At 43.3% G+C, this 22,770-nt stretch overlaps 1 protein-coding gene across 1 annotated transcript in view; it reads right to left on the reverse strand.

Moving 5' to 3' along the window:
- LOC138528223 (extracellular calcium-sensing receptor-like) overlaps positions 1-22,770 on the reverse strand; it is a 262,202-nt gene that overhangs the window by 226,640 nt on the left and 12,792 nt on the right. The window contains exon 3 of the mRNA XM_069639680.1: positions 950-1,792. Within this exon, the coding sequence (XP_069495781.1) occupies positions 950-1,792 (843 nt within the window). The remainder of the gene's footprint in view (positions 1-949; positions 1,793-22,770) is intronic.

Here is a 22,770-nt window from a genome sequence, read left to right on the forward strand (position 1 = left end):
CCCAATTGATTTCCTTTATTGGACTAATTTGTTAGAATTCAAAATTGCATTTTTATGATTAATGTCCAGAAACTGAAAGCTTTATGTGCTTGAATATATGATATTAAGCCCTAACTTGTATTTTCTCTGCACAGGTTCCAACAGCTACTAAAGGAAAACCCAAATCACTTATCATTTTATCTTCCAATATCAGTGTGTAAATATGTCTGAAGGAAGCCTCAATATTCGTATTAGTACAAATAAACCCTGTGCCTTTCTCATTGTGTGTTCAATGCACCCGCTCCCTGACATTGTAACTTGGGAGATGAAGACCACTCCACTTTCAAAGTCATTCAAGCATGATCACGTGCAGTAGTTCAGTTCAAATGCAATGATTACAAAGATTCAAGCATCAACATTCACAAAGTAATAATCAATTGTTGATTCAGAGACAGGATCATATTTTGTGTACTTCCCCAGGATAGTGTTATAAGTACTTCCACTTAACAATACTATACCCTATTCTCTAATACATTCCGCAAAGAAATATCCTGTCATATTACCCAGTTTCTTCATTATTACTTGGTGGTTTCTTTTTAATGTGCCTGTAGTATTCTACATTTCCCGCATGTGTTAAATAAAATTATTTCACACACAGGTTTGTGAATATAAACAACAAAGAATGAATTTAAAATCAGAACATGTATCATGCACATGGATCTCTTTCACGTTCCTTATGCAGAAAGAAGCATTTCATTTTCATTCATCTTGGAGGTTAATGTGTTGATGTTTTGATTATGTCATTGCTGTTACATATTTTTTATTTACTTGAACTTGTTTTTGATAGAAATATTTTTGCATGAATTCAACTTCAATCATGTTACAATTATCTCATATACATCTGCTTGTGTTGTGTAAGCAATTTCAAACATTGCATGGGAGTAATGATTCAAGATGCCTCCTCTGTTACCTGCCAAGACCGGATATCTCTGACGTCAGCACATGATCGATGGATGAAAGGTCCTTGGCCTGACCTGCAAGCTATCAGATCATGCAAGGCATGTGCGATTGCATACACTGCTGTGTAACTATGATATGTGTAGCTAAGATCATTCAGCTCAAATAAAGATCTTATCCGTTTATTAAATGCCATATCCCCGAGGCAAGACACCAGTCTCTTCTCCAGATCTTCTGTGGCCATAGTCTGATTCTCATTGGTATCCCAAATTTTACATGGGAAAGCTTTTTCCATAAACTGATTAATGAATATGTCATCAGGGTATCTTAAAGGATGCAAGTGGGACAGGAACTCTTCAAAACCCAGCATTTGATCTGTGAAAGGTGCGATCCCCAAAGATCCATTCATTATCTTCCAAGCATTATTGTCGAGTAACCCTGGTGTTATAATAAAGGATGCCGTGAATATCAGTACTTTGCTGGTTACATCCTGTTCATAGAGGGTTTGCAGTAACACCTTGACATGCACCTCAGGGCTGTGAACAATGATCACCTTTACAGAATGGCTACGTATCTTTTCAACAAGTTGGAGGACATTCTCCTTGGAGAATCGAAGGTTAATCTTTTCCATGAAAGCCACACAGCCACCATTGTCTTCAATTCCTTTCTGTATGCCCTGCCCGCCCTGCAGACCCACCTCGTCATTAGATATGATCATTCCAACCCATGTCCAATTCAGGTGCCCCATCATTCTTGCAAGGGCAATATTTTGAAATGTGTACCCAGGCACAGTGCGAAAGAAGGAAGGGAACTGCTGCTTGTCACTCAGTGAAGCAAGCACAGACGAATGACTGATCTGTCAGAGGAAACAATCAGAAAGCATGAATCTTAAGGCAACAGAACATAGCAAATATTGATTTTTCCAAAAGTAGTTAGATCAATCATGAAAAATTACCCTTTGAGTCCTAATACGACCAGGTTATCGAATTTGAATTTACTGGTCACACAAGTAACAAATATAATTTTCTGTAAGCATTTTCATTGAGCTAGTTGGGATGTTTATTGCTCCAAGTTGCTTTCTTCAGAATACGATGGACTCTACTATAAACATTAAGGACCAGGTTCTCAAATAGATCTCCTCCATCTTGCACAATAGAATTACCTTGGTTAGGTTTGACAACTGTATCTGCAAGACGTCCTTGCAACTATGCAGAGTTAGGCAGGGCTTTATTTTTGTGCTGTTTCTGTTTGAACCACTGAGATGACCTAATTGCTTCTCTTTCGAACACCTTCCAAAGATATATTGGTGACACCCAAATGAGCTTCCGAGTAGGAAACTCTGAGCCTGAAATCTAAAGAGCATGTCACTGCATATGGAAATCATCACACTGGTTCCCAGTCAAGAAAATCATTATCTCTAAATCCCTGTGTATCATCAGCTACACTTTATGGAAAACCAATCAACTTCTACTTGCAATCGAGCATCAAGCAGTGTCACCCAGCCGGGGACCTCAGATCAGCCAGCTTGGTGAAAGACACCCCTTCATGACCGGAAGAATGAACTAAAGGTTAGAACCCTGGCTCCAAATGGTGCCACACTGTTGAATAACCCACTCCTGTGGAACAAGGACACACTCATTTAATTCAGAAAACTACTGAAAACCTTGGTTTCCAAAACTGTGGGAAGATGTCCAAATTGTAGAAACAGGTCACAATTACATATATACAACCGATGTCTGTCTGACACTGGAGCAAGGATTATTTGGTTTCCCTGAAGTATTAATTCACTGGCCTCTTTGAGTTCCATGCAGGGAAACGAGCCTCCAAAAGCCATTGGGCAAGCCCTCTAACCTCACCCTCAAATGCACTTCCAGCTAGCCTCATGACAGTTAAAAACCCCTAAACATATGGACTCAAACTTATCCAAACACATTATGTCACATTTACCACTAAAAGCTCTCCAGGCTCCAGTGAAAAGCACAGTGATGCAATAAAATAAACTCTTTTCATTCAAATTTAATTATTTTTTATTGTATGCTGGTTAGAAAATCATAACCTTATAAAAAAATAGATGCAAGCGATCACATATTGAAAACAAAACACTGCAGTAAAAATGTATACATCTAATTCCAAGATATATTAAAATGTATTCATCTTATCACAACATATTTGGTGCACAAGTGCACACAAAATTACCTGTCCTTAGCAACTGCTCACAACATGTTAAAATTATACTTTAAAAAGTCTCTTAAAGACAGAGATAAACTCAGCTGTCGAGCAACCATGATTCTAGACCATAATGCATCTGCGCAGACCACACTGGGAGAGTGTACACATTTTTCAATGTACAATTGTCGCTTTGCTACTAGCGTGGCTCATTGTATTATCAAGTGGTACAGGGTTTCCTCTTGGTTCAAGTCGCATAGTCTGCATGTTTGCTCGATCGACCGCAATTTTAACCTAGGACCTAAAACCTTCAATACGTTAAAACTAAATCTGAGGAGTCATAGCAGATTGTAATGTGGGAAGACCTATACAGTTTTGTATTTGACATGGAATTGGGATTGTTTAAATTGCCTAGCTCTTTTTGTTTTTTTTACCATATTGTTGGGGATTTCAATCAAAACTAAATTCTCGAGGTTCATGTGTTGCAATAAACTGTCAAAATCTTTTAGTGAATTCAAGCACCACAAAATTATTGTTATCCAATGTGGCTTGATTTATGGCCTGAAATAGGAAGTTTGGCTACCCTGCTAGGATTTTGCTTTATAAGGTTAATGTATTTCTGAAAACTGAAAAACGCCAAGAAATCACACCACACATTGAAATTGGAACAGATTGTGGTAGATTCAAGACCGCTCAACATAAATGACCTTCCAGGATGTTTAACCAACTAAATACAGCATCCTCTAGTAATTCTAAATAGGTGACTGTGGGTTTCACATTTAACTTCACCAATTCCATTAAGGGAAGCAATGTGTGTGAGCAATTTTTTGACAGTAATATCTTCAATTGAGAGTAACACGACCAACAATTCAGTCTAATCTATATTCAATACCACTGATCTTATTTTTGCAGGAGGTGGTGAAACCCAAACAATTACATTTTCCACCAGCTCGAACCTTCTGTTATTAATTGACCATTTAAACCCACATTTCATCCGATTTCAAGAAAAAAAGATAATTTTAGATTTAGCAAAATTGATTTCCAAACCATTGGTGACTATGTAATCGCTGAAGTAATTAAGGCTTCTTTTCAGACCGTCCAGGGTCTTGTCCGAAAGGATTATATCGTCAACGTAAGATAGCCAACCACTTTGTATGTTATCAAGTTTAGGAGGAAATGCATTTGGTTTATCCATTGCCTCTGGCATGTACATGCCATACAAGGGTTAAATAGGCAACGGGCAATAATTCACCTTTATTTAAGCCCTATGTTCACCCAAATAGGTTTGGATAGGGTTCCAAACATGTCTACTTCCATCTGGAGTGTATTGTCGGTATGGAAAAGTTGAAGTATATTCAACAATCCTTGAGGAATATTCCATGCCCAAAGTTTACCTCAAACCTTGTTCCTATTCATCTTATCAAAGGTGGCTGTCCTGTCTAGCACTGCAGAATATAATGGCACAGTGGATGTCCATTAGGTTCTGCGTTAGCAGAGCTCGTAAACCAATCCATTCAGGTTTCTGCTCAGTCAGTTTATGAACCAGGTTTGGAACATGGACAGTCATCCTGACTTTACAAGCCAGCCTTCTAGATCTGTTAAAACATTCAACGGTTATAATTTACTGGAGATATCAAGACCAATAGGTCTACATTTGGCGAGAATCTTTTTTTTAGATGGTTATAACAATTGCATTCCTGTGGGGTTTTACCAGTTTCCATTATCTGCCAATTGAGCAGCCAAAGTATATTAGACGAAAGGATAGGGTCTTGTTTATGTACATTATTGGGGAGCCCATCAGGAGCCCTGGCTCCTGAGTTCTTGAGATTCATAGTCACTTTCAGCAGGTTAGCCACATCAAACTTTTGTTCCCAATTAGGTGGTCGCTCACTACATTTGCAGTTGGCTGCTATGGTATCGGTGTAATAGACTGTGTGGATGTGACCTGCCCCGATGTGTTCAGAAATTGAGGGCACCTGCATTGAATGTTGGAACATTGGTCCACCGTTTAGTATCGGCCATATTCCTCTAATGTCCTTTTGACTGTTCTGTATTTTCCTGGTTAGTTTATAAGATTTAAGCCAGTTTTTGTATTTCTTTTTAACCATTTTTTATTTTTGCTAAGGTTTCTAGTTGAGCCCTTTGTAATTTTTTCAAAGTCTTCTAATTTCACATCTCACCTCCAGTTTTCAAAATGTATAGCAAATGAATGATTATGTTTAACTAACAGAGGAATAGCAGTTATTGTATTAGAAAGCGAGATAGAAGACATCAGTTATTTTATAGTGCAGTTAAACATCAGGGGAGAAATTTTTAAAGGTTTTTCTTGAGGACTGCATAACTTACATAAGTTGGAACTAATTCATGTGATGTCCCCGGGAGGGACCCTAACTCTATTTCTGGCCTACTTTACCCACATATTATTTCTGTTTGGGTGCTGAGTCCTGAGTGTGTAACAAATAGGTTTCAATTCCTGTAATAATTGAAATGGTCACGCTTGACTGAAGATGGCAACTGTAAGAAAACTCTTGAGGAGCAAAGGTTCTGAGACATAAATAAAATCCATGCCGAAATGTGAGGAATCTTGCGTCCAAGTCGGCTGGCAGAGACTATCCCTTAAATGGTTCCCAGTACATCTTTGCAGCCCTCAATTAAACACAAATTCTGCCCAGCCTAGCTTCTCCTCGATTTTAACTTGCTTGAAATACTTAATTGGGTATTGGAGGGTCGACAAACCTCACCTTAAATTAATCATCACTAATGAATAGTTCTGCGCAGTAGCGATTAAAGTCGCCAGTACAAATAATGAGGTGCTCTGACTCATGGCAAACCAAATCAATTAAGATGGAATCCATTTCTACGTGCACGGTTCCCTCACGTGCCGACCTTGGATTACAGTAGGCTTTAAATAACAACACATTTTTTATTCCATTGTCAGATTTCAATTTTAGGGTTCCAAATAATAGAGCGTGGGGATGATGAATTCAGCATGACTAAAGAGGTTCTAACAGAACTCTTGGCAGCAATTAATAACCCATCATAGAGTCTACACTTGGGGCCCTTTTGAGCTGGTTTGGTAATCACGATATACCCCTCGATGGTTGGTCATTCTAATGACCATGTTTCCTGTAGAAATAATAGATCAGATTGAAAAGGTACGTCATTGGGGTTGCTGGAGAAGATATTGTCGAAACCGCTTGAGTTCCAGATGACAAAACAAACTTTCTCCAATATAGAATCTAAAATTGGAGATTGAAAGGACAGGGAGCACTGAAGAAAGTCACGCCCAATCTTTATTTATTTATTTATATTATTTTATTTTTGCATTTGTAAAGGGCACATCCTCCAGAAGGCATCTTGGCAACATACACATAAGCTTCTCCACCCAATAAACTAGAGCCCAACCATTTAAAAGAGAAGGGTTTTCAAAGAGTCCCTTAATGACAGATCTTGAGCTCCCTCGTTTGCAAAATGTAAGAAACTTGCCTGCGGCCCTCCCCATCTATTTGAGTGTGGTCGTGCTGAGCGAGACTTTTTGCCAAAGGAGGACACACTACCGAGGATGGTTCACATTTCAATGTTGAGGGTGTTACTCCATTTAGGTCATATCAATTTTTCAAGAGGATCAGATGAGAATTACGCAACCTGAAGAAAAAAATGGATCTGAGCTTTCATTAGAGAGTTATTATGGGGAAGTTCAACTTGTTTAATGTCAGAGAAAGAGATGTTAGCTAAGGACTCCACAGATCTGAAAACAGACAACACTCTTGACCAATTTAAAGGAACCCCCCGCTCACTGAAGAATGATTCTAAGCTCACACACAGAGTGTCTTGGTCAGGTGATAATCACTCATTCACAGACTTGCATGATGTGCCCAGATGTTCATTAACTCTGCATGATGGAGCTTCACGGGCACCTGACACCTGAATAGCTGGAAAGAGTACGCTTCATCCATATGGCTGTGTTCCATTCCATACATGGAAGGACTCTCTGAATTAATATAACTCGTTTCAGTACAGGTTGTTGTTAACCGTGGCTTGTCATCTATGTCCACCACTGATAGAGTCAGATGTCTGTTGTCCGACTTTTCGTTGGTTCTGAGTTGCGAATGCGTTTTTTCAATGTTTGGCCAGTGAACTTACTCACATCTGCTACTCCCAATATTTCAATATCAGAGATCGCTTTTGAGAATTTGTCTTTGGGCATTAGTCGTAAACTTTGTTCCTTTGTTTGTCTCACCAAAAATAGATGAATATCCTTACTAATACTACCCAAATGTAGAGGGGTAGTTGAACAATGAGCTTCGTTTATAACACGCGCCTCCATGGACAGACTAGCTGTTTGAGCACTTGTAGATATAGAATCAGTAATATGATCATTTTCCGACTTCCTGCTTGCATCCCTGCATTGGGTCTTTTGTCCCTTCTAGCCTGTGATGAATAAAGCTGCATTTTTGTTTGGGCAACCCATAATATTTTTCAGAGGACCTTTCGGGAGCTGTTATTGCAGTTTTCCAAGTGATTATGTTTATTGTTTGATTTTTCCTCTCTTCTTTTTGCCACTGTTTTATGACAAGTGTTTAATGTTGTGGTCGTACTATTAGTCACTGCTCTGTGATGTGAGACATGACTTCTCTCCTCCTTCATCAAATCAACAATCAAGCATAATCTCAGATGTCTTGGTTCCTCCTCCAAGACATTACTCTTCAGGTCCTGAACAATCTCCTGAATAGATGTTACTTCGATAGTGTGGATCATGGATTCGCTGCTGATGTTATCGTAGAGGCGGACTAGGTTTTATAATACAGGTTTTAAGGCATAAATGGGGCTAGGCCCATCGTGTAATTATCATTGGCCTCTGGGCTCATTTCAATGTAAAAGGAATGAGACCCTGGCTGTTTCTGAGGTGGCCTTTATATGCACTGGAGTCATATACGAAAGGAGGTGTGTTATTGGAAGGCAGGAATGAAGTTGGAGAGGCACTCACGTTGAGATAGAGCCGATATCTCATTTTCCAACCTAAGGCACGCTTACATGACTAAGGTGTCCATGATTTCATTGGGCTGACCTACTTTATGTCCGCTCTCCGCTATGTTTGTTTGTTCTGAAGCAGATGGTGGGGCCCTTACTGCCTGACTATAGGTTTTTTCTGATTTATGTTCAAAGTAGGCAGTCATTTAAGGAGCTTCTCCAGAATCCTTCTTTTTGTCCTGCGACCTTTCACCTAGCTGAACCATAATTTATGTGTCCAGTGGGGTAAGTGTTTTCCTCCTTAAATTGTAGTTACTTTTCCTCCCTCTCATGGAGACTTGATCAAATGGGCTCTCAGCCAAAGTAAATACTTGCAATTATTGGTGAATGGGTTACCAACACTGGCCCGTAGGGAAGGCAATTGACAAACAGTTAACGATCGTTAAACAGTGTACAGGGTATAGTTGGCATGTGAAGATGATGTTAGAAAAATGATAAAGAAATGGTGCACTCACTCTGGCAGAGAGTTCTTTAAGCCATGCAAGCCCATGCACACTACGCCAACTACACTCCACGGCACTCCACAGAGCTCTGCACCTAGGCAGCAGTTTTGAAGCTAATGGTCTTGCTGCAATAGTCGTCCGGCTCGCAACTTGAGCCACGTTTACAGGTTCTCCCAAAAAGAAACAGTGTAACGCCGACAACACTGCACGGCACTCCAGCATTCATACTCCTCTCCCTGGCAACCCCAACACGGAAGAGATGTAAATGTGCAAGACCCGTAGTTCATCTGCCTCATTCCTTTCCCTTTCAGGTGCCACACATCTAGCTTCCTCACAGTGGTCACCTTACCAATGAACAGTAAGGAAGTCAATACATTGGTAATAATCTTCTCTGCAGTGGGTGGAAACAGCTTGCTGCACAGGTTCATAGGCGTATGTGTAGTGAGGGCCTTTAACAGGCCTTTAACAAACGTATTATGTTAAATACTTTGTATAGCCACCAGTATAGGATGGGACTATCACTATCAGCACCCTCACATTACATCTGAAGTGATAGTGGCTTTTTTGTTATCAAACACATTGGGCCTCATTACAAGCATGCCGGTCCGGTAACAACGGTGCTGTAAGCCTACTGGCACCATTATTACCGGACCGGCACACTTCGAGTTTGCGGGGGGCTGCCGTCCCGCCTGCCAGTTCTGATCTGGTGGGTAGGACAGCACCCGCCTGCAGACTTTCCGGGAAGCGCCAGCACTGTTATTAACGGTCCTGGTGCTTCCCTCATCCCCATTTCCATTGAGTCCTATGGGACTCAAATGAGAATGGGGATTTACATTTTTTCGGCGCCTGACTTCCAGGAACACAGGGGTTATAATCGCCCGGTGTTTCCGTGGAGCCAGGTGCCGGAAAAATGCACAAGTCTGGCGGCAGACTGCCGATTATACAGGCAAGGCTACCGCCAGACTCGTAATGAGGCCCATTGTCTCGCATGGCGGTTAAGGTGAGAAGAAGGATCTCCAGAAGGGATGCATGACTAATGTGTGTATTCTTAGAAAATGGTGTTGAGGGAAAATGTGGTGGAGGGAGTTGTGGAAGGCAGAGGATTTGCAGTGAATGGAGGCATGGGAGAGTCGTGGAGGGTAAGTGGGCACTGGGAAGTGGCATAGCAGGCCACAGCTTTCTTGTAAAAGTGTTTTGATGCCAGTGGATTTGGCCCATGAACTGCACAACATGATTGCTGCTAATCAAACCCCCTTCCTAAAGCAGCTCTATGGAAAAAGCATAGTATACACCTGTGCCATGCTTCACCATTCTATTCTTATTTCTGCAGCACTTGGCTTCCAGTGGCACAGGGAAGGTTTAAAGGTCAGATCTGCCATTTTGACAGCTGCTGTGACCAAAAGTCATTAAAACAGGCTGTATTTAACATCTGCACCTCTGAATTAAGATCTCACTATTGTGGCCCAATTCCATCTGGTGGTAGGGTAAACTCTGGGTTCAGTATGATGGCCTATAGTGCACACAATTATTAAAGCCACGTCACAATGGTATCCTAACAGACAAGCTGTGAGAGGGATATGTGTATTCATGGCACCTAACTGTCTTCACTCTTGAGAGTAAGACAAATGGCTGGATGTGGGCCTCCTTTCATCATTTGGGAGGAAGGGTAACACTTCCCTTCAATCTCAGGGGCTCTCACCAGGATATATCCTGGGAACCATACTTGGGCAATCACATAACAACGGCCTAATTGGGAAATACTGATCTCAATATCATGCACATGTAAACAAAAGTGATTTGACAAGAGAGACTAGAGAGTGTTGAATTCTCTTTTTGATAGGTGATTACCCAACACTATCTTTCAAATGATTAATTCCAATTTAGTGATGGGTTATCATATATAGCCCGAAATATTAAGTCTAAAACATGATGGCCACAAATAACCAGGATAGCCTACATGTGGTTCACCCCCATGGCTTTCCCTAGGATAACATATTGGTCCACAAGAATCATGAGTTGACATTATGTTCATGGCATTAGTGTATTGCATCCATAAGTCTGCCTGTCATTACAAGAGAACATGAATGAAGAACACATTGTGGAAAATAAAAGGGACAAGAAAGAGAAACAACTATTGATAGTTACGATTATTGCAGCAATGCATAAAAAAAGTACTGATACAATTTATGAAGCAGAATTATTTTCATTAATTAATTTACACAGTACATATTCGTGTCAAAATTTAGAAATGTATGTTTGCAAATAGAATTCAGTATTTTAAGTATAGGTTGGAAGAATTAAGGCACTCACATTTAAAAGTAAGATGTTGCTTAAGAAAACCCAGAAATTATTATTTTGTATTTGTATTTATTACATTTTATATAGCGCTTTACGCTAAAGCGCTTATAAATGGATCTGTGAGATTGCAATAATCATCAATGGATTAGTAACAAGATACATTTTGAGCAAAGATATATTCCATTACTCGGAACATCAATATCTGAAAACATGTTCTATATTCTAGATGGGAAGATATATGAAACAACAAACAGAATTGCCTTCCCAAAAAGTGTCAACAATTATAACTGTTCCCAATATTGAAACATAGTCTGACTCACCTCTCCAGATGATTTTTACAGTTTTGCAAAGAATGATCTTGCACGTAACTGTTGGAATACAGAGTGAATATCTGTATGCAAAAAGTATTTTACTCTGCATGCAAAAAAGTATTTTAATAAATCTACGTCAGTTACCATAACATAGGCATTCCTGAACATTTATCTAAGCGATCAATCAGGGTTGTGTTTCTAATCGGGGCAGACAAAGGGACGTACCAAATGTGTTTTTGTTTATAATGGGGTAATAGTGTCCAGCTAGCTTCTTCTTAATTTGACTGCATAGTCATAGTGTTTGCAATGTGGTCGCCATTTTGTGATTTCATAGCACGGTGAAGCCCAGCTTGATGCTGTTGAAGCACCCAATAACGGATATAGGTATTGCTGAGAAGCCTGGATCACCATGAACACTTTTGAGAGCAGGCGATAATGACTGCTATGCTATGCTTTTGAACCTTTTTCCTAGACATATTCTTGTTCCAGTCACATTGTTGCAGCAGCCTGCCCCTTCACCGCTGCTTCAGTCACAGATTGCTATTAACAATATGATGTGCATTTTCTGTGTTTTTGCCACACGGGTCCTTTTTAGTGCTTTGCTAGACAGTTGGTTTGTTTAAAGTATATCTATGTTTTGCAGACCCCTGATTGGACATACTTTTATGCAGGAGTCTTTGTACTATTTCTGTTTGGGTTCCTACTGTTATCAAATTCACGCCTTCTTGAAAGTATGGCCTACCCCTGCCTCCTTTACGACAAAAGTCAAAGTAGGCATATCTCTCAAGCCTGTTTCAAGCCTGTTTCACCATTTGTTTGTTTTGGTGTGAAGCTGTGTAGGATGTTTATCCACTACTCATCCCTGTACTCCTGCAGAGCAGAGGAGTAGCCACTTTCTCACATTCTTACCCATTATAAAGGCAGAATTAAAGGTTGCATATTAGAAAGCAAACAGACTTACTATTCATGAATGACACGGAAGAGCATATGTCTCGGGAGGATAGCTCAGGGGCAACATGCTCATCTTGGAAGCAAGACGACGGGGAGCAAACCAGATTCAATCCCGGGGTCCACGCTTAGAAACCTCTGGGCATTAAGCATGTTATAAATAACCAATTATAATATAATAATAATATCATAATGATATGGACATGACATGACATTTGGTTATGCCACATGGAATCAATCACATACCCATATGGATATGTGGCAGTGGCCTTCACATGGAGATCTTGCCCTACGCCGCACACATACATGATTTTCACCGCTGTGGCCAATGGACACAAATAAAATGCCTGTTCAGAAAAAGTAAAATGCATGTTCCTCAGGCATTTCTACAAAATGCTGTTATTGGCAATTCCCACCCAGCAGGTGAAAACACACAGTGTACCGCCCCTGTTTTCCAACCACCTAGCGCCCTTACCCGGGTGCCGCCATCTTGATTGTGAGTAGACAACCGGGAGACTCTCCCAGTTGCCTCCCCATGACCCCATCCTCCGCCACTCCCTCCAAGAAATCCTGCACCATTCCCAAACCCTAAAACGAAAAGGGCACTCTCTCTGGGCAGCGGAGCTCACCATGGATGTAGTCCCTTTTCTATTCACTATGTTGGGGGCCATCTTCATTTTTTTATGGGAGATTTGGATCCTGGAATGTGTGTGTAGATCATCCACGATAAAACAAAAATAAAAAACTATTTTCATCCTGGATGGAGTTATGGAGTTCGGTGGGGGGGGGGGGGTAGCAATCACTCCTTCGTCAGGGGTACATACATTGCTGGTAATGGCCCAAAGTCCTTGCCGAGGCTCAGGCTTCATGCCGTTAGCAGCCGTGTACACCCCCCAATGCAGGAGTGATAGCTAAATTGACCCTCTACAAAATTAGAATGACCATGAGTGCCATACTTTCTGCTCCACAGGTGACACTGAATACCTCATGTGTCAATGGCTGATGCCACGTCTGTGCATTCCTGTGAACTGAAGACAGTGTTGCTATACTACTGCCTATGCCACACCCGCCACACAGGCAATTGGCTTCTTAAGAATCGCTCCTGGTGCCTGCACAGCACATGTGCTGCATGCTGCATGATATGTCATCCAATGTGCCCATGCCTGCTGCAGAAAATGCTGATCAGACTCAGATGATTGAGGCACCAGGACCTCAAATGCAAGAGGGCAATGATGACCCATTCTGTGGGGTTGACGTCATTGACAACGTTCTCCAATAGTGGTGAGTACATCAATGCAGCCAATAAGATTGCCCAGCTCCCCAGTCTTCCTTCATCTGTTCACAAAGCCTAAGTGAAGGAAACAAGTCACAGGGAAGGGTCATAAGGTTGCTGAATGTCTCATTGACGATGAAATAAAGGCCCACAAATAAAGACAGCCCGGTGTATTATATTGTATTGTTTACATTTATGATGTGCTTAATACCAGCCAGTGGTTTCTAAGCACAGGATCGTGATTTGAACCAGTGTTGCACCGCTTTATCTTCCTTCCAAGACAAATGAGTTACCCCTGAGCTATCCTTCCTCCCCCAAAAAGTGTTCAGAGAGAGTCTAATAAAGAAGTTTGAGGATCATGTGTGTAGATAGGATATCAAGTGTGTCCTCAAAGAAATAGAGAGTCTAATGAGTATGGAACACAGTTCATAATGTTAACAAAGCAAAATAAATAATGTGTCAATCTTTACAGGGAAGAAAAATCATACAGGAGTGAGCAGGGAGTGGGCTCACTTCCCTCATCGTGATTGTTTTTTTGGATGTCTGGCCCAATTCAGTGGTTCTTTGTGGGCATCCAATTAACTGATGATGGGAGTGGTTGTCATGATGCCTACCTCCAAGGAGCCAGGTCCGACCCAGCAACCCCAGAGGCAGGCATCATTCCCCCCAGGGAAGTGCCAGCGGGCCCAAGCTGGGGCCCTTTGGACACAGTCCTGGCGCCTTAGGCGCCAGGCTCATGTTGGACCCCTGTCCTGGCGCCTTAGGCGCCAGGCTCATAAAGCTAGACATGTGTTCAAGTGTTTTAATGTGCACTTACCTGATGCAGACCATGCTGCTACATCCAGGCCCTCTTGAGGCCTGAATGGAACTACTTTCCCTGTGGGACTACTTTCCACCCGGGTGTGGTCGGGGAAGGATACATACCTGATCGGTGGAAGGATACACACTTGGAACTTCTTCCAAAGCTATTTAAACCACACCCGATCAGCAACTCACGCTTCGCGTTGTTCTGCTCCTCGCAGCTGGATGCTCACTGTGTCAGCTCCTGCATCTGGACCTCAGCCACGCATGTCAGTATCCTGGGTCACCTGCAAAGTGAGATAAGAGACCTTACCAGCTAAATCTGCACCACAGAGACATCACACCGACGATCCTGAAAAGGAAGACATCATTTTTAAAAGCATTTCGCTACGATCGCTGCAGCGCTGCATTTCACTCACCTATCCTGGACGCCTCCATTTGCAGCAGCGATCATCCGGATCCACAGCCACTTCCCAAAGCCTAGAGAGAAAAAGACAAGAACAAGGTGAGAGAAGGAAAGGAATAGGAAAATCTCAGTTTCCTTCTAAGACTTACCTGTTGGGTCATTCCCATTTCATTTCGGGTCTTGCCGCTTCCAGGCATTTTCCGGACCCCGGCCCCTATGGGGAAAAAAGACAAAGACATTGAATGAGCAAATGCAAAGACATTACCCGAGCGCTCATCCAGAACTTACCTGTCATTTACTGGAACTGCACGTTTCACTTCGGGTCGGCGCCATATCTCCGGCATTCCGAACCCCGGCCCCTAAGGGGAAAAAGACATAAGCGTTAGCGCTTGCTGCAATAAGACAATGAACATTATTATTAAGCTTGAACTTTTGAACTTGCAACAGAACTCTTACAGCGCCTCACCTGAATAGTCAAGCTTATTTGAACTTCCATCGAACCTCAATCCAGTGAAGTAACTGGGTTTCAACGCGCCCCTGCATCAGAAGCAGGATGGAGAGCTCATCCTTCCAGACCCTAAGGTGAGACTTCACGGGGAATCGTGGAAGGGTATCGAGGAGGGTTGGAAGGGAGTGGGAGGCTTGAGCATTATTCCGTCAGTAGGCAATACTCCCTTTTCACGCACAGGGGAATATTCCTACGAGCCAGAGAAGCCAGAGTAGAGGGGCCCTACCTGTCCATCCTCAGAGTCCTGCGCTTCGTCATTGAAGAAGCATCAGCACTCGAACCCAGACCTGCGCCTCCGTGGGAATCAGGTGAGCGTGACAGAACGCGAAGCCTACCCACAATTTCCCACCCGGGCGCTATGGAGACTTCCGAGACAGATCAGCTGGCCCAGCTTTTGGGGGAATTACGGGCAGAAGTGCACTCAGCCCGCCAGGAGACTAACGCTCTCAAAAGAGAACTGATCCTATCAAAGGAAAGAACAGATGACCTGGCCAAAAGGTTATTGCAGGCCCAGGCATGGCACACTCCTTTACCTAATTCCGGAGGTACTTCCACATCAATGGGTTTGGATAACCCGGTACAAATCAATCTACCTGGACACATGCCTTTGGCCCCGCCTGAACGTTTTGCGGGGGATCCCAAGAAATATGCCGTCTTTATGAACCAATGTCTTTTACACTTTCTATGCAGACCCGGGGCCTTCCCTAACGACCAGATCAAGGTAGCCTTTATACTATCTTACCTCAGTGGCAGTGCTGCCGATTGGTCTATTCCATTGGTAAATCAGGATGATCCCATTCTCCAGAATTTTCAGGGTTTCCAGGCCAGCATGGAAAGATTGTTTGCTCGACACTCTCAAGGACAGGCCCTTGATAACGAACTGCTATCCTTACGACAAGGTAATCAGGATCTCCTGTCCTACGTTCCCACCTTTAATAGACTGGTTGTGGAAACTTGATGACCAGAAAACAAAAGGATCACATTGTTTCATCGAGGCCTGCGCGGAGAGCTTAAGGATGTTCTAGCTCAGATAGTAGATCCACCCCAGGTCTGCGCAGACTACATAGACTTGGTGGTTCAACTTGATCACAGACTTCAAAATAGAAAAGCAGATCGGTTCAAGTACGAAACCCGAGTACCGATCAAAACCCACGCCAACTTTAAGAGTACCGACGTATCCGAACCTATGCAAATCGGCGGTGTTAAAGGACCATTAACGCAGAAGGAACGAGAGAGAAGGCGGCAAATGCAACTTTGTCTGTATTGCGGGACTATCGGGCACTTTCTTCGAAATTGTCCGGTTAAACCATCTAAGAAGGTGGTTGGAGCCACTGATAACGATTTTTTGACACCTGATTCGGGAAACGACCTAGCCCAACAAGCGTAGGGGTCCGCCTGCCAAGCTTGAAAACAAATTCTTTGACCTCGCATTTTGTCATGCCAATGGTGCTCGTGGACCCAAAACAGCCTCAGCAGTTGCATGCTATAAAAGCATACATCGACAGTGGAGCTATTGGAAATTACATAGACCGTGAATTGGCTTCCAGGATTAAGCTCCCTCTCCGCCCGAAAGTAACCCAAGATGTCATTACTACAGTAGATGGAACCGAAATAGCCTCAGGGCCTTTAACGCATTCCACTGTTGAAATGACACTGGTGGGTCAGTATGGACATTGGGAAGCAATCGTGTTTGATGTGAACAAGGCCCCACAATTTCAAGTAATTCTTGGAATTCCTTGGTTAGAAACACATAATCCCAGAATTGACTGGCGAGCAAAGAAGATATGTTTTCCTGATTGTGAACCAACTTGTTATCCAAGAAATCCAGTTATGGGTCCAGCCTCAGCAACTTCCACCCCTGTACAGCTACCGTCAAAATACCAAGAATTCCAAGACGTTTTTCAGAAGGAACAGGCTAACACGTTACCTCCCCATCGGTCTTATGATTGCCAAACCGATCTGGTACCCAATGCTCAACTACCTTGTAGTAGGATTTATGCTCTTACGGAACCTGAGAACCTGCATTTGCGTCAGTATTTAGATCAGTACCTAGCCAATGGTTTTATTCGCCCGTCCAAGTCTCCTGTCTCCTCAGCTCTGTTCTTCGTGCCGAAAAAAGAGGGCGACCTTAGAACATGTATAGTCTATCGCGCCCTAAATCAAATAACGATTAAGAATCATTATCCTCTGCCCTTGATCCCTGAGCTTATCGACCAGGTGAAAGACGCTTGTGTGTACACCAAGTTAGATCTTCGAGGAGCTTATCACCTGGTGCGTATAAAAGAAGGCGACGAATGGAAGACTGCATTCCGCACCAAATTTGGGCTCTTCGAATATCAGGTGATGCCCTTCGGTTTGTGCAACGCACCTGCCGCCTTTCAGTACTTTATGAATGATGTTCTTCGGGAACTTATCGATGCCTGTGTCATTGTTTATATTGGCGACATCCTGGTGTACTCTTCTTCAGAATCCGATCACAGAAAACATGTTAGGGCAGTTCTTGAGAAATTGCGCCAGCACAGACTATTTGCAAAGCTTGAAAAATGCGTTTTTCATACCACAGAAGTTGAGTTTCTCGGATTCATCCTGACACCACAAGGAGTCCGAATGGACTCGCGAAAGGTGGATGCCATCCTCAAATGGCCATCTCCTAGCTCGGTGAAGGGAGTTCAGAGCATGCTCGGCTTCGCCAATTTCTATCGAAGATTCATCCCGGAATTTTCCCGAACAGTCCAACCCATCACAGCTCTCCTAAAGAAAAACAAACGCTTTGAATGGACTCTTGAGGCCGAACAAGCCTTTCAGGACCTGAAAACCAAATTCACCTCTGCACCAGTATTGAAGCACCCGCACCCAGATCTCCCTTACATTGTGGAAAGCGACGCATCCAGTTCGGCCATGGGAGCTGTCCTGTCGCAAAGAGACCCAGAAACTAACCAACTACACCCTGTGGCCTTTTGGTCCAGGAAATTTTCTCCTCCTGAAATCAACTACGCAATTACCGACAAAGGGTTACTGGCTATTAAATCTGCTTTCAAGGCTTGGCGTCACTACCTTCTCGGGGCAAGACACACCATCACCGTAATTACGGACCACAGAAATTTACAGTATTTAAAGACGGCCAAAGCTCAATCTTCACAACAATTCCGATGGGCTCTATTCTTTGCGGAATTTGATTTTGTAATTACCTATCGCCCTGGCTGCAAGAATGGTAAAGCGGACGCCTTATCCCGGATTGGCATGGAAGAACCCAATTTGAGTTTAGAACCTGTGCCAATCATACCTGAACAAAGAATGTTAGGCCTAACTTCATTGCAAACTATTGAGGACATCCAAACGCAAGTAAAACAACTTCTAGACTCTTCAGCCTTACTGGAATGGAGTCAAAAGGGTCCTCATTACACCGTTAAGGATGATTTACCCTACTTCCAGGAGCGGTTGTTTCTGCCAAGTAAAGAATTGCAAGAACTTATTATTGCCCATCATCATTAATCATTAATGGAAGGACACCCTGGTATCGTTAAAACGGAGGAAAAAATCAAACGCCACTTCTGGTGGCCTTCTTGGAGAAAAGACATAAAGTCTTTTGTATTGTCTTGCGGAATTTGCGCCCAAAACAAGGGTCAAAAGAAAAGGCCAGCCGGCCTACTTCAACCCTTGGATATTCCACCGGCACCATGGCACACCTTGTCAATGGACTTTATAACTGACCTGCCTCCTTGTGCTGGTTACAACACTATTCTTGTAATTGTGGATCTATTCTCCAAAATGGCCCACTTTATCCCTTTAAAAGGTTTGCCTTCAGCTTCCACCTTGGCCAAGGAATTTCTGGAGAATATAGTTCGCATACATTGTTTCCCTTCCATATTAGTCTCGGATCGTGGAAGCCAATTTATCTCCCATTTTTGGAAGAAGTGTTGCCAACTAGCACAAATAGATGTGCGGTTATCCACCAGCCACCACCCCCAGACCGACGGACAAACCGAGAGAACCAATCAAACTCTCGAGCAATATCTTCGGTGCATGTTACACCAATCCGAGTTAAATTGGAAAGACATCCTTTGGATCGCAGAATATGCATACAACAATTCAGTGCATTCTGGAAACGGACAAACTCCTTTTTATACTTTGTATGGTCACCATCCTCGGACATCTGACCTAGCTCCACCTCAGACCCTGGAAATGCCCACAGTAAATCATTTGCATTCCACAATAACCCGAGCCTTCAAAGAAGCTGCAACTCATTTACAGCAAGCCAAGAAAAAGTATAAAGAAAACGCTGATTTGCACCGAAGTAAAACTCCTCCTTACCAAGTAGGAGACCAGGTATGGCTAGCAACGAAACATTTACCCCTCAAGGGCCCGCGAACCTTCAATCCCAGATTCATAGGACCTTATCCCATCAAGGCTATAATCAATCCCGTGGCCTTTAAACTGGATTTACCGTCCAACATGCGTATTCATCCAGTTTTTCATGCATCACTTTTGAAGCCAGTACAACCAGGGACCCGACTGTCCAAGCCTCCAGACCCAGTTCAAATTGAAGGGGAATTAAAATTCGAAGTTAAAGACATTTTAGACTGCAAGGTGTTAAAGTCAAAACTCTTCTATCTTGTTGACTGGAAGGGATATGGACCTCAGGAGAGATCATGGGAGCCTAGTAACCATGTTCACGCACCTCGATTAATACAAAGGTTCCACCGGAGATTTCCGAACAAGCCAAAACCCCCGGAGGGAACAACCTTGGGAGGGGCCTTGAGGGGGGGTACTGTCATGATGCCTACCTCCAAGGAGCCAGGTCCGACCCAGCAACCCCAGAGGCAGGCATCATTCGCCCCAGGGAAGTGCCAGCGGGCCCAAGCTGGGGCCCTTTGGACACAGTTCTGGCGCCTTAGGCACCAGGCTCATGTTGGACCCCTGTCCTGGTGCCTTAGGCGCCAGGCTCATAAAGCTAGACATGTGTTCAAGTGTTTTAATGTGCACTTACCTGATGCAGACCATGCTGCTACATCCAGGCCCTCTTGGGGCCTGAATGGAACTACTTTACCTGTGGGACTACTTTCCACCTGGGTGTGGTCGGGGAAGGATACATACCTGATCGGTGGAAGGATACATACCTGGAACTTCTTCCAAAGCTATTTAAACCACGTCCGATCAGCAACTCATGCTTCGCGTTGTTCTGCTCCTCGCAGCTGGATGCTCACCGTGTCAGCTCCTGCATCTGGACTTCAGCCACGCCTGTCAGCATCCTGGGTCACCTGCAAAGTGAGATAAGAGAGAATTGGGGAGAAAGAAGACCTTACCTGCTAAAGCTGTATCACAGAGACATCACACCAACGATCCTGAAAGGGAAGACATTTTTAAAAGCATTTTGCTTCGATCGCTGTAGCGCTGCATTTCACTCACCTTTCCTGGGCACCTCCATCTTCAGCAGTGATCATCCGGATCCGCAGCCACTTCCCAGAGCCTAGAGAGAAAAAGACAAGAACACAAGGTGAGAGAAGGAAGGGAATAGGAAAAGCTCAGTTTCCTTCTAAGACTTACCTGTTGGGTCATTCCCATTTCATTTCGGGTCCTGCCGCTTCCTGGCATTCCGGACCCCGGCCCCTATGGGGAAAAAAGACAAAGACATTGAATGAGCGAATGCAAAGACATTACCCGAACGCTCATCCAGAACTTACCTGTCATTTATTGGAACTGCACGTTTCACTTCGGGTCGGCGCCATATCTCTGGCATTCCGAACTCCCGCCCCTAAGGGGAAAAAGACATAAGCGTTAGCGCTTGCTGCAATAAGACAATGAACATTATTATTAAGCTTGAACTTTTGAACTTGCAACAGAACTCTTACAGCGCCTTACCTGAATAGTCAAGCTTATTTGAACTTCCATCAAACCTCAATCCAGTGAAGAAACTGGGTTTCAACGCGCCCCTGCATCAGAAGCAGGATGGAGAACTCATCCTTCCAGACCCTAAGGTGAGACTTCACGGGGAATCGTGGAAGGGTATCGTGGAGAGTTGGAAGGGAATGGGAGGCTTGAGCATTATTCAGTCAGTAGGTAATACTCCCTTTTCACGCACAGGGGAATATTCCTACGAGCCAGAGAAGCCCGAGTAGAGGGGCCCTACCTGTCCATCTTCAGAGTCCTGCGCTTCACCATTGAAGAAGCATCAGCACTCGAAGCCAGACCTGCGCCTCCGTGGGAATCAGGTGAGCGTGACAGTGGTATGATTGGGGAGAATGAGCGAGGGAATTCTGTGGCTCAGTAAGACTTAAAATCATACTCACAATTGTGGTGCTGTGGATTGGCATGCTAGGGTACAGATGAGGTTATACAGACCAACCTCTGGATAACCCAGCAGGTGGAAACTGTTAAAAATTCTGTCGAAAAGGCCCTTGCTTTTTTGAGTAGTTAACTAAGAGCAGCCTAAAAGCGATCTGGAGTCATGTATCAAAAATGGATTACAGGTAAAGCGTTGTAAATTCCAGTGTAAATGATTCCTCGTACTCTTCCTCCGTGCTTTGATGGATCCATATATCCTGGCCAAATAAGTGCAAGAAGCAGCACAGGTTATATACATATGAACACTGTGTCAAAACTCAACCATTGAAAAGCTAACAAAAATATATTATGGTGTCTCTTAATGGTCCTCCCAAGGAACAGAAATATATGTTGAAAATATAGCTAAAATGGCCTATATCAATGCTAATTATTAGCCCCAAAGACGCAAGGACCAGAGTTACAGTCTTAGCCAGTCATGTGTAGGCATCCATTCTCCCCCTATGGGGTAGAAAAGCAGCATATGAGATACCATGATATGATAGAATTCCCCTCATATATGTAACCTAAGCCAGACAAGGGCTGCTAGTACAGGACTGCGAGATGTATCCTTGGCCTGAAGCCCAGGGACTCTATCTCTCTAGCCCTGAAATCTCTACACTGGATCCCAGCAGCTGCAAGGATCAAGTTCAAGACCCTCTGAATTGTCTACAAGGCTCTCGACTGGGATCCGAACTACATCCAAGGCTCTCTTCCAAAATACCTTCCTTCCCAAGCCCTTCGCTCAGCTACCACCAACTCTCAAAGGGTCAAATGCTTCTCCAGTCAGAGAGTGGGCTGGAACTAGAACACTCTTGCCTTCTATTTCCCCTGTTTCAGTTCAGGCCACGTGACGGGGAATCATGCTTCCGGGTCTAGCCCTGCTGCTCTACTCCTCAGTAATACACAGTCCTGACCCAAGCGCTCAACTCATGGAGGACACCCAAACCTTTCCCTAATAAACCCATACTTCTGATAATGTCAAAGGTGTTAGACTACTGGCAGGATGTGTTTCCACTGGAGTCAGAAAATACAATTGTGGTTACAAATATAGAAAAAATGATGAGGTTTATCCACATGAAAAAGTAATACAGAGTTATAATCCCAATAACATGTTGCATGTTCCATAACTGACTTTTCACGGTATGCAGTGATTATATTGAATACTTAACAACTAATGAAAAAATAACTAATGAAAAAACAACTAATTCCAAAATAACTAATTTTGAAAAAAACTAAAAATGGGCTTGTGAGAGGGAATAGTGGTTTTGGGGGTGGGGGAAAAGTATTATTTTAAAAAGGGGGGCATTTGGGGAGAACCCCCCTAAAAA

Source organism: Ambystoma mexicanum, chromosome 7q (assembly GCF_040938575.1).
Source record: "Ambystoma mexicanum isolate Mex_15411 chromosome 7q, UKY_AmexF1_1, whole genome shotgun sequence".
Taxonomy (NCBI): Eukaryota; Metazoa; Chordata; class Amphibia; order Caudata; family Ambystomatidae; genus Ambystoma; species Ambystoma mexicanum.